A 12988-nucleotide genomic window follows, 5' to 3' on the forward strand; every position below is an offset into this window, starting at 1 on the left:
ATTTGTAGGGCTGCTATAAATAGGCCCCTGCTGGCAACACATGCGTGTCTATGATAGGCAGTTACAGACATTTTCTCCACAGACTGTGGCTCCAAAGCAACACTGACAACATCTCAATGGTAAGCTGGAGAATTTACCAAGTTTTAAGGTGACCAAGAAACACGTGAATTGTATTCCTAACACGTACAAGTAAATAACATGTCTTAGGTTTGTGTGTTTGACCACTAACAGTCCTTCCACAACCTGATAGCGGATCCTATTTATAACTTGCTCCAATGCAAGTACTTTGCTTGGTTAGAAAGGACAAGCATTGAGTCTGAGCTGTGTGTTTGAGTTTTGTACAAGCAAACAACCCATTTTATCTTATACTTTCCTTCATTAACTTCCAACAGGTTTTCTCACCATTCTGAATGTTTCTTTTTTTCTTCTCCAGGGGCTTTTTCATGGATAACTCCATTAAATTTGAGCCTTGAACTTTGACAAGCTGTGGACGTGAACACGGAGTAGTTTTATACTGTGGGTGATACATTTATCTCGGATATTACATTTTTTTGTGAATCGCTTCAGTGGACGATGACTTCCAGAAGGCCAATGACTCGCTCTTATTCTGGCAATGGGAGGACCAGCAGCTTCAGTGAAGAGGAGGGCAGCTCTTCCAATGGCCGTTCAGAGAGCCGCAATACTTACCTCTCAAATGTTAGGCCTGAAAACAGGTAGACAACCTCATCTACAATCCATGTATATGCAGAACATGTAAATCTTTTTTTCTCGAGAAGCAGATTTGCATTTTAACAAAGCTGATTTATATTGCATCTGGATCAAGCAGATCAAGTTAAAACAATCATGAAACATAACTGAAAATGTCTATTTTTAAATTTAAATTAATTTAGCTGGAAAGAGTAAATAAAACTAGTCAAACCATGTCTACCATATTGTTCAGCACATCACATTGTGTGTCAAAGAGGACGGCAGTTATTAAACAACTGTATGCAGGTGGGTTCCATATACGCAGATCTTATTTAATCATTGACGTCCCTTCATTTGCCTCCTCTCTGAATAGCTATTCAAGGTATTCTCACTACAGGCCAACGAGGTAATCCATACTTTTAAAACATTCCTCCCAACTAACATCTTAACCACAAAAAACTGGTTTACCCCAAGAATGAAACCTACACACGTTTTTAACTGTAAGTGTCCCGTGTGTCCAGTGTTGCGTTCCGTTTTAGTGATGAACATCGGTTTTAGTGTTGGATTGACAACTGTTTTGCTTGACGTCTCACAAGTCTCTGTGTCACTCTCGTCACTACCAGAGATTTCCATTAACATCTTTTCCTCTTAATTAAGCAAGTCATTGGAATGTACTGCACAGAGGTGAAGAGGTCACTGAAAAGTGTGAAACTGTCTACTATTTGAAAGCAAAAAATTGACACACTAATGCATTGGTGTTTGCTTCCAGGAGCACATTGTGTAGCGTCATGGCTCAGCTGACCGAGGACATACAGCCTTCTTTTGAGACCACCTTGAAATCAAAGGCAGTGTCAGAAAACTGTAATGTGAAGTTCTCCTGTGTGGTATCAGGTAGGTCGGCTCTTAAAAGCCTTGTTCGCTTGCATGCCTCCGCTTGTTGTTTGTTGGAGTGACTGAAACTTTTCAGATTGTGATGTGAAGCGACAGGAAGTGACCAATCTGAAAACAAAGGAAGGATTTCACTTTAAAGGCAGCAAATTGAACTGCTTTATTCTTCCTGAACTTCTCCTTAAACAGACCATGTTCAAGCTGGTTTTCCAGGATGTTGTGTTTTTAACTGCAGGCAGATTGGATGGGTGGGCCCATCCGACAGCAGCAGCTGTTCCTCTGTGTGACACATCACAAACATGATGCAACAGTCTAAAGCTCAGTCAGGCCAAAGCTTCTGTATTTTATTACTATATTATATATATTATATCTTGTATTTAGTTTACTGTATAATTTCCCAAACTAATTATTCCTATAAAAGGATATGTAGTGTAAACTGACTCTGGACATGGTCCCTGTGAAACAAATATTCATGAATAGTATTTTGTGGCACTAGAAGTGTAATGTTTATAACCCAGATAGGTTCATTGTAGACTATCCATGTCTTTAGGTTACCCTGCTCCAGAATTGAAATGGTATAAAGATGATATGGAAATGGATCGCTATTGTGGACTCCCAAAATATGAAATTCGTCGAAATGGAAAAACCCACACCCTCCATATTTACAAGTACGTAACACAACCTTGCAAGAATAATATATCTATTGCATCTGTTCAAATTATTTTTGTTTTTGTAAATGTTAACACTGTCAGAGTATCTATGATATGAGTTGTTTCTGATTTCAGCTGCACATTGGATGATGCAGCCATCTATCAGGTCTCAGCCAGCAATAGCAAAGGTATTGTCTCCTGCTCGGGAGTTTTGGAGGTCGGCACCATGAACGAGTACAAAATCCACCAGAGGTTCTTTGCCAAGCTGAAGCAAAAAGCAGAGAAGAAGAAGAACGATATAGAGGAGACCAAGAAGGGGTATAAGGAAAACATTCAGAAAGAGATACCGCAGAGTAGCCCAGAACGTCCTCAAAGGAAGCGGCATGTCCCACCACCAGAGGAGAGGTCAGTGGTCCAAGAGCCTGAGGCTGTGGAACTACTGGGAGCTGCTGCAGAAGCTAATGGAGTTACCTCTGAAGTCAAGGAAACAACCCCTGTGACACCCAAAGACAGTGAGCTGGAGAAGGAGATATCTCCATCCGAGGAAACCTTGGCCAAAAAGAAAATAAAGATCTCAAATGGTATAGATGCTGGGGTTAACAACAGCAGCAGCAGTAGTGGCAGAAGCCATTTGATGGGGAATGGAGGTGAAAACTGTTATGATGGAGGAATCAGTTTGGCACAATTTCTGGCAGAGACTCTCCAGTCCCAGGCTGCTGACGAGAAACAGAACTCCTCTCGAGGGGAGAAACCTAAAGAGATGGATATACCTATTGTAAGTGCCAGTAAAGAGAAAGAGAGAGGGCAAGAGATGATGCGAAAAGACAGGGAAGAACAAGAAAGAGCACTAGAGGAAGAGTATGAGAGAGAGAAAAGGAGAGAAGAAGAATTGGCCAAAGAGAGGGAGAAAGAAAAGGAAAGGCCTTTGGAGATGTCACATACAGTACCCTACACCAAACATGGTTCAGAAGTCAAATATCACAGCAAGTTTCATAAGGACCACGACCACCACCACATCCAGGCTTCCATCTCCTCTATGCTCCACTCAGTCAAAGACTTCCTTTTTGGTAAGAGTAAGAAGGACTCTCATGATCACGTTGAGAGAAAGGAGAAAGAGTTTGACCACTCGCCTGCCTCGACGCAGCCTCCTCAACCGGAAACACCACCATCATTCCGGCTGCAACCGGAGCAAAATCAAATGTGCGAGCCACTCGCAGAAGAGGTCGTGCTTATGGAAATGGACAAACCAAAGGCACCTTCAGGATCTGTGGATATAGAACAACATTCAGTATCGCTGGAGCCACATGAACATAAGCATGAAGACAGTGTTGTACACACAGACCTGCCACCAGCTCATGAATTGCCTCCTGAGAGCATAGAGGAGTCCACAGGGCAGAGTGTCAAGGAGGCTGATGACGCTGTGGAGGCCATGGAGGTGTCTGTGGGGCCAGAGAGCAGCGGTCCAGGTGAAGAAATGTCATTGTCTGGGCTTCAAGTTCTCACTGAGGTATGTACAGTGGTCTTACATGGCAGCTGGCTGCCTCTAGAGAGTTATATATAGACCACATTTGTGTGACAAGATAGTACAAGATGAGCTACTTCAGGGCCAAAGCCTGAACTATGTCAACTATGACATAGTTTAGGCTTTGAGCTGCTGCTGATTGTAAATGTGGTAGATAAGAAGCACATGAAGACTCATTGTTAGATGTTATATTCATGGGACAGTGTGGTAGAGTCAGCCATACAACCACGTTAAAACATACAGTATAATATCAGTGATCAGCGACTGGAGGGGTGAGTCAGCCTGGCCATGTGAGACTGTGGTTTTACTGCATCAGTATCACTCAAGCGCGACAAGCTAAACAAGATAGTGTGGGAGAGATGGGGAACCATAAGACCGGGGCAACTTGCACTTAATATATGTGGGGGCGGGGGATGTTGTGTGTCTACACTGCACACTGTAAAATAGGATGGGTAATATTTTAGATGTTGGCTGTGATGAGTGGGACACCAGTGCGTCAGAGATCATGATGAAACCTGAATGTCAGAAGAGGTTCTCATGTTACAAACAGGGCTTTGCATGACAGACGACTGAGTGGTCTGGATGAGCGGGAGTAGAGGGAGTTCTGCGGCAGGTCTCAGCATGAAAGGAGGGCCTCGTCACGTTGGACACATTCCTCACCACCCACCCCCGACACCCTCCCACACACCCACCCCCCCACACCCTCCCACACCCCCACCCCCGCACACCCTCCCACACCCCCACCCATATCTTAAAATAAACCCCTTCCTCATCTAAAGAAGAGGGAGGAAGGCAGTACGTCTGTCATTTCAGTGTTAAGCTTAAAGAATTGTTTCTGTACAGTATTCCCATGCAGTAAGAAAGCTGGGATAATTAGTGACTTATTATTTTTGCTACATTTGAGGTTGCACTGATTTAGTTCAGTTTGATCACGTGACTGTGAGACTCTTGGCTTTTTGTGTATGGATTTGTTTTAGGACTTTCTTTGAAGTGATGAGGCTGAACTTTTTTTTTGTTGCATATACATGATCACGCTATCCCAAATGTTAAACAAAGAGATTCAACATTTAGACAGAAAACCACAGCATTCTCAGATTTCTCAGAAATTCTTTTTAATTAAGATTAATTTGTCTGTGTTGATGATGGAGACATAATTGTTTATGAAAAGCAGTTAAATACATGGCCATATTAGATTGAAATCCACTGAAGTAATGACCAAATCTTATAAGCATGCACTTATTTCTGTTTATGCATGTTTTTTTTTCAATTCACCTGTTTGCCTCAGGACAAAGTTGGGAAGAATTTGGTGAATTATGTAATAATATGTGATGATTGCCAAATAGACAATAAGATACTATGATTTATTCAAACCTTTTGTTCCACGAATATTGCATGAAATGCACTAACAAAGCAGCTATATTGAATTCTACATTGTACATTAACATCCGGTTATGTAGCGCACAAAGACATGGAAAAGAGAACTGAAGTCATATGTTCAAACATTATCCACCTGTGGAGCCATTGTATGTCCGTAATGTGGAACTACAACTGTACCTTTGTTATGAGGTTGGTATAATGTGAGGCTTCATGGTTGACTAGTTGGAGGAAGTCAAACCATTTTTCTGAAGTGTGACATCTGTTTACTCACAGAGGTGTAGTAATGACCACAGCTTCGTTTTTAGACTGAGTGTGACACCAATTCCCTTCCATCGAAAGCAGCAACTTCTTTTTTTCTCAGTAGTAGCTGCTGGCCAAACACGATGTCTCAAGGCAGCATGTGGCTTCATCACTCATCATGAATTGTAATGGTGTGAACAGAAAAAACAGGGGCAGTAAGGGGAAAACCCCAACAACATTTCTATATGTGGCTTGGGTTCTACCCTAAATCGTTCAGTACTGTGCATACTCAAATTTGATATATTGTTTTCCAAAATATCTGATTTTTTTTTTTTTTTACTATTTCCCATCAAAGTCAGGTTTTGTTCTTCTTTGTCAATTATAGTTTGGTTTCCTCAACAGCTTGATGATTGATCCAAATGTGCCCAACAGATTTATGTGAATTATGCATGTCATAACTGGTCTCTTGCTGAGAGACAAGCTATCATTCATTCATTGCCCAGCAAGTTCTTTGTGTAAACAATTGACAGAGGAATTCCCACATGATTGCCACAGGTCAACGTCAATGTGTCAAGTCTAGGCAAGTACACAAGCACTTTCAAACTCTGTTTAAGGGTTTGAATCACAGACAAGCAATGTCAGCAGAAAATGGATGTTCGGTTAGGGCTTGATTAAGAAAATTGTAAACTAAAAAAGATTAAACCAGTTGGACCCTTGCATGTGTAAACACTTGCTGCCTTGCACGTGACATGAGGCAAAGAAGTTCCTGAAATAAGCTGACAGGTCATAAAACAATGTATTGATTTACTGTAGTTGTTCTGCTTACTTTTTCAACTAGTAATTCACCAACTTTGTTCACAGACTGACTACAGTGCTCTAAACACCTTTACACAGTTAACACCGCATTGCAATATCAAGTTTGTCGTAATCGTAGTCACGGTTCGTGCTTCTGTTGGGTTATGGTAGAAAAACGTGTCTCAGTCTAAAAGCGTCACAGTGTCACTGTCAAAGGTCACTGCAGTAAGTTCACTGTAACAAGCTTCTTAAAAATACTTGAAACTCCTCAACATGATACTATATAGGTTTTTTCCCCAGTAGGTTGTACAGTCTCTTTGCTATTACTACTACTGCTGCTAACAAATCAGACTGTGAAAATATTTTGTATGCATAAGAATCAAACCCAGCAGTGTGAGGCATGTGTGTGTTTCATGGAGTTCATTGTGAAAGACAAACACTGCTGTAGCTGCAAATGGTATGAAGTACTAAAATGCTTTATTTGTTTACTTCTCAGGTAGTCTCAGTTATCAAAGAGGTTCCCATACACTGGCAAGAGCCAGATCGCCTGATAGTTTCACCACAGCCTAATCACCAGGCTGCAAGACATGAGTCTTCACCCAGGGAAGATATATCTGTCTTCCCACAGACCCAAGCACCTTATGAAGAAAAATGCTCCCCCACATCCACCCTCACTAGTTTGGCAGAAACCTGGACTCCCCCTGACAGTGTTATTTTGTCGTCACACAGCCACAGCCTTGGCGAAGCACCCACTGAAACGTTGCGGGAAGAGGAGATGAGTGTTGATAAGATGGGCAAAGACGGTAAACCTGACAAAGAGGAGGGCCGTTACTCTGATAAGTTATGTGAGGAAGAGAAAGCTGAAGTGAAATCAGACATAAACAGATCTGAGATCACTGAATTAACAGCATCTTCACTGGAAGAGAGAGTAGAGCCATGTGAATCTAAAACACCAGATCAGGTGCTTTCATGTCTGTCTGCTGAGCCTGCATACGGAGTAGAAAGAGACAATGTAAAAGAAGAGGCCAAAAGCACTTCGCTGATTCAGGAAATGAATGTAGGATTTCCGCCCACTGAGGCCCCAGAGAGTTTAGAGAAGGGTGACCTAATATTACAGAAAGAATGCACTTTTTCTATAGCAGAGGAAAGCACAGAAGTCCACAATCTCAGTGCAACACAGAGTTCAAACTCAGGTTTCAGAAGCAGAGAAGAGAGAAGTGAATTGAAGGAGGTATTGATTTCTGCATTAAAGAAAGATTTAGAAGTTAACTTGTGTAACAATCTAAAAACACAAGAGCAGGTGATTTTGGACAGGGAGAGCACTGAAGCAAGGAATGAGAGTTTACAGTCTGAAGTGGGGACAGGAAAGAGAAATCCAATGAAAGTAGAGGAGTTGGATGAATCAAAGAGCCTTTCAGTAACACAAAATAGGGACGGTAATGCTAATGTTTTGGAGGAACACAGTAATGTTGCACACCAAGACAGCAGTGAGAGACAGCAGGGTTGGCCCTCAGAGAATATTCCACAAATCCAAATATCTACTGTTGAAGACACCCCAGATATTAAACCAACTGCTCCACATGTAAACCCAAATGAACATTTTATAATCCCAAAAATTGAAATAATGGAGCCTGAGCTCAAAGAGTGCACTCTGCCCCTAACTATTTTGGCACTAAACAAGCAAGAATTAGTGCCAGCTACTTTGCAAAAACATGATGCAACTCGTGTGTCAGCAGCAACAATCCAAGACCAGTGCGTGGCTGATACTCCAAGCTTGTTTCCCACGCAGAAAGATATGCAGAATGATTATAACTCTCCAGAGAAAGTAAAGGAAGTTGCACAATTAGGTGACAAGACAGAAATGTTTGAGGGGGAGCAGCCATGTGTGAAAAGCAGTGAACAGCTCCCTCAGATGGACTATGCATCAATTCCTGTTATAAATGTTTCATGTACTGATGACAGGGAGGATGATGTACATGTGAACACCCATGTTTCAGATACACAGCAGCCTTTTAAAGCTCCAACGGTGCCTCTGTTTGTGGTGCCACCGATCTCTGTTACATGTCATGAAAGGGATCCTGGACTCAGACTGTCCAGTCAAAGTGAGTGGCCAGGAACTGAAACTTCAGCTGCCGTGCAAAGTGGAACAAAGCAGGATGTGTACAATAATATGCCTACTAAGCCTGAAAAAGCTCACAGTAGAAAACAGAACCAAGAAGAAATGGCAGATAAGAGTGTAAAAGAGAACACTCCCTCTGTGCTATTTGAGGCTCTAATACCAAAGGTTGGTGACAATGTGCCATCATTCAGTAAAACAACAGAAAACAATATTTTCCCTGAAATCTTAAAGACAAAACCCCTTAAAGAGGCCAAGATAGAAAATTCTGTGTCTGTTGAGGACCTCCAACGAAACAGATCGTCTGTCGAGAGACTCTGCTCTAAACCCCCAACACATCCATCATTGAGTCCAGCCAGTCTCCGCAAATTCATGTCCAAAGCTGCTCCAGACTCAGACAATGAGACTGTGACGGCTGTCCCTGTCATCACTGTGGGCGACCGTCCGAGCGACAAGGCAGACGAAGATCTAAGTGGAGGCTCAACGCCAACATCATCCCTCTCCTGTGAAAGCAGCCCCCGGCTAAAACGCAGAGACAGTCTGTCACTGATACGCTCTGCCACGCCTGAGGAGCTGGCCTCTGGGGCTCGTCGCAAAATCTTCATCCCAAAACCTAAAGAGGATGGAGAAGGAGCCGTGGTTGCTGCGCTAGATACTCAAGGCAAGAAGGAGACCCCCTACATGTCACCCAGCCAGGCTCGCAGAGCAGCATTACTACAAGCCCCCACAGGACAAAATACCCCACCAATGGAGAGGCGCTCTCCGCTGCTGAGCCGCAGAAAGGTTACCTTGGAGGTACCAAAGGTTGTGGAGGAGACTCCCACTGAGGAGCCAGTCAGCACCAAACTAGAGGAGAAACCAGCTGAAAAGAAGCTAGACCCTTTGAAAGGTAAAGAATCATTCAGTCCTAAAACATGGAATTTATTTATCTTGTGAAGATATGTTGTGGGAATAAGTTCTGCATGATTTCCAATAAGGGCTCTATCAACTTGTTTGCACAATATTATATCTTGTTTACACAATAACTTACTTGTCATCTTACTTTGCGTTATATAAACCTGAAAATGTATATACAATATGGCTAAATACTCTAAATACTAAAATTGCAAGTGATTAGCTGATAACATATTTTACATTCGACTTGTTTGACTTGTTTGATTCACAATACAACATGGTTCGGTGAAATACTTTGCATGTATTTTGACGTTTGCCAACACACGAACCTGATCAGTTCACCGGTGCTTGAGGAAGTGGAAACATTAGAAAGTCTCCTCTCTCCAGTACAGTGTATATTTACTTTGGGCCGCCGTTGGGCACCCCCTCTCTCATGCACCACCAGCTCCACAGGTCATCCGTAAGATCAGGGGAGAGCCATTCCCAGATGCCTCCGGACACCTGAAGCTGTGGTGCCAGTTCTTCAACGTGCTCAGTGACTCCACCATTAAGTGGTACAGAGATGAGGAGGAAATACTAGAGGTGAAGAGAAGGTAAGTCTCCTTCTTGTCTTACAACGTCAACACTGCTCTTACCACCTGTAACACAAATCGACAGCAATGTAACATGGAGTTCAATTTGTTGTAGGTATTAACATTATTAACCTTTTTTCGCTGCTATTATTTTGAGGATTTCCAGCAAACATGACAAGCTCCAGATATGAAACAATAAAGCTACACGGATGAACAGGAATTTTTTGGGCCTCAGAGTGCATCCCATGGCCTTCTGTCATTCTCAAATTCTCACTGCAGAGATGTCTAGCTCATGTGACTGTGAACCCCACAGCTGTGACACAGGGAGGTGAATCTCTGGCTAGACACAGAAACCGTAACCTGACACAATATTTTTCCCATCTTCAGGGGGCATTAAAAGTCTATATATGTGCTATTGGCTGCTGTGTCGGCAGACTGCTGCCACACAGCGTGACCTTCTGTCTCACAGTGACACCTTGTGGGCTGTTTTGAATCTTTGAAGTTTGCGGCTCTGATGAGCCAATCAACTTGATGTATGTGTTTTTCCCTTTTATGTCCTCCAGTGGAGGAGATGAAAGCCAAGTAGCACTGGCTGTTGTTCTAGCATCCAGCCAAGACTGTGGGGTCTATGGCTGTTCGATCGATAATGAATATGGGACTGACACCACTGACTACCTGCTCAGCATAGACAGTAAGATACAGCAAATCAAATGTTCAATCTATATCTTATGATATAAATTCTGCTTTTATGAGTCTTTGTCTGTTTTCTGTTTTACAGTTCTGTCTGAGATACTACTAAGAGATGATTTGGAAGGTAAAATAAATATGCACCACATCATCCTTTTTTTTTTTAACATTTTCTGTAAATTGCTGATCGTAAATATCTGTTTCTATTTTTCCTTTAGTTGGAGAGGAGATCGAGATGACCCCAATGCTGTTCACCAAAGGCCTGGCCGACTGCGGCAACTGGGGTGACAAGTACTTTGGCCGCATCATGACTGAAACAGTGAACATCGGGGAGGGCTGCGCTCACAAAGCCAGCAGAGTGAAGGTCATTTACGGCCTTGATCCCGTCTTTGAGTCCGGAAGCGCCTGTATCATAAAAGTTAAAAGCCCCATCGCCTACGGGACCAAACAGGAGAGCAACCTTGCAGAGAGAAATCTAGATATTACTAAGAAAGTGAGTGGTGGATTTGTTGTCTGAGAATCTTTGGTACATTGCTCCCAATAATCTCTTAGTGATTATACTTGCAGTACATTCATCTGCTTTATTAAATTATTTGTGTTGCAGGAATGCAAAGTCCAAAACATGATTCGAGAATACTGTAAAATCTTTGCGGCTGAAGCAAGAGTTAGTGAGAACTTTGGCTGTTCTCTAGAGTAAGTACCACACTTTTTATACAGTCGCTCTGATAACTGATTACTATTCAACAAAACTGCTAGTGACCAACCCACTTTTTTTGTGTTGCCATCAGAGTGATTCCTCAGTATCTGATGTACCGGCCCGCAAACTCTGTGCCATATGCCACAGTGGAGGCTGATCTCAAGGGTGTCTTCCTCAAGTACTGTATGATGGATCCTAAAGGCAGGCTGATTACACGAACTGCTTCTGAGGTGGAGCAGAAATGCAGCACCTTCCAGCACTGGATCCATCAGTGGACGCACGGCAATTTGCTGGTCATTCGGCTAGAGGGTAAGACACACATACGAGGTTATAACAAAAGCAATCGTGTATCTATTTGTGGGAATAACAACATTAATAATCCTCTGTGATTTATTTTTGCAGGTGTTGAAACGAAGATGACAAATGTTAGAGTTGTGACCAAGTCAAAAGGGTTTGTATCTAAACCAGTACATGCAAAAGTTATTGTTTGTTTTCTATTAGAATAGCTGGAATAAAAAGTTATTGTATTGTATTTCAGATACCAAGGACTAACAGAGTGCGCCTCTCCTGAAGTATTCGAACAGTTCCTGACACACCATCAATGCAACTATTATTGTGGACTTCTTGGCCTGCATGCACTTAAGACTATGGATAGTCTGCAGCAGCCCACCAAGATGAAGGGCTCCAGGAGCCCCCTGCTCAACCGCAAGTTGGGCTCTAACAGCCCACAGCTGCAGCGGAAAAGTCCCCAGGTGTCCAGAAAGGCTAATTCTAGCCCAAAGGTGACTAGAAAAGTTCAGGAGACAGAGGACAATAAATCAGACACCAAACGCAAGCCTGCAGAAACTGTTGATGTTCTTGAAATGAGATAGGAAAAAGCTTTTGTGTCAAGCAAGATTTTATTGTTTTTAATGGTTTAGTATTACCTGTTTCTTTCCAGTTACCAAAGCCAGCAAGGACTTGAAGAGTGAGATTATAAGAAAAGGAATAGTTCGTTGACCTGACTTGTCATAAATAATTACTGTGAATTTCTCAGTTGCCATTATGAGTCCATCCTCCAGCTACTTACTGTAGTTAAAAGGTTTATGAGAACGTTTGGAGAGATGGGTGCAGGGTTTTTGACCTTACAGCTCACACGCTTAACTTAAACAGTACGAAAAGCAACAGTGGGCTGCATTAGAGGTGACATAACACTATTAAATAGTTTGAAACATTTGCCTCAGAGTCTTATCAGCTCTATGAGTGGACAAACAATCCAAGCAATATTTGTCAACTCAAATCAGCCGTTATTCACACTGTAAAGTTTGCAGTGAAGTTTTGCTCTTTTCTTTTAATGAAGAGATGTCAACATTTTAGTGCTTTGATCTAAAGAATCATGGAGAATAAGACCACAGCCACACAGGGGGTTGAGGTAATGTATCCATATGAAACGCTGCATGTTCATCTGTGATGTACAGTATGTGTAGGTCATAAAGTTTATTTTGGAGATGTTATTTATGGTTTGCATTAGAGCTGCCTATGCAGCATTTCTTTACACGGCGAGGTCAAGGTTTGTGTGCACTTTGTTTTCGGCATTACTTTTCTGCAGCTTTTGAGTACTTTGTGTTGTGTTTGTCTTTAATCAGTCCTCTTACAGCATTTCAGAACATATGCTGGTGTATGCCACAGTCAAAGCAATGAGCAGTAAGCTGCTTACCAGTAAACTCTTTAACTAAGGTATGCTCACGCTCATTGACATGCAAACTTGTTCCCATCAACAAGGAAAGCCGCTGAATGAGTTCCACAGTTATTTGGACCTGACCTATGGACTGTGGGATAAAAGCACACACTTGGTCAGCAGTAACCAGACCAATCTTAAGCATT

General features: G+C 42.3%; 1 protein-coding gene across 1 annotated transcript; it reads left to right on the forward strand.

Moving 5' to 3' along the window:
- The first annotated feature begins 573 nt into the window (after window positions 1-573).
- On the forward strand, window positions 574-11997 carry alpk3a (alpha-kinase 3a). The gene is made up of 14 exons (XM_070907000.1): window positions 574-713; window positions 1061-1093; window positions 1457-1578; window positions 2126-2243; window positions 2361-3691; window positions 8526-9164; window positions 9615-9762; window positions 10305-10432; window positions 10520-10555; window positions 10647-10921; window positions 11033-11121; window positions 11217-11434; window positions 11528-11576; window positions 11664-11997. Exons 1-14 carry the CDS (start codon window positions 574-576, stop codon window positions 11995-11997), a joined length of 3660 nt encoding a protein of 1219 aa, XP_070763101.1.
- Window positions 11998-12988: the final 991 nt, after the last annotated feature.

Source organism: Enoplosus armatus, chromosome 6 (assembly GCF_043641665.1).
Source record: "Enoplosus armatus isolate fEnoArm2 chromosome 6, fEnoArm2.hap1, whole genome shotgun sequence".
Lineage (NCBI taxonomy): Eukaryota > Metazoa > Chordata > Actinopteri > Centrarchiformes > Enoplosidae > Enoplosus > Enoplosus armatus.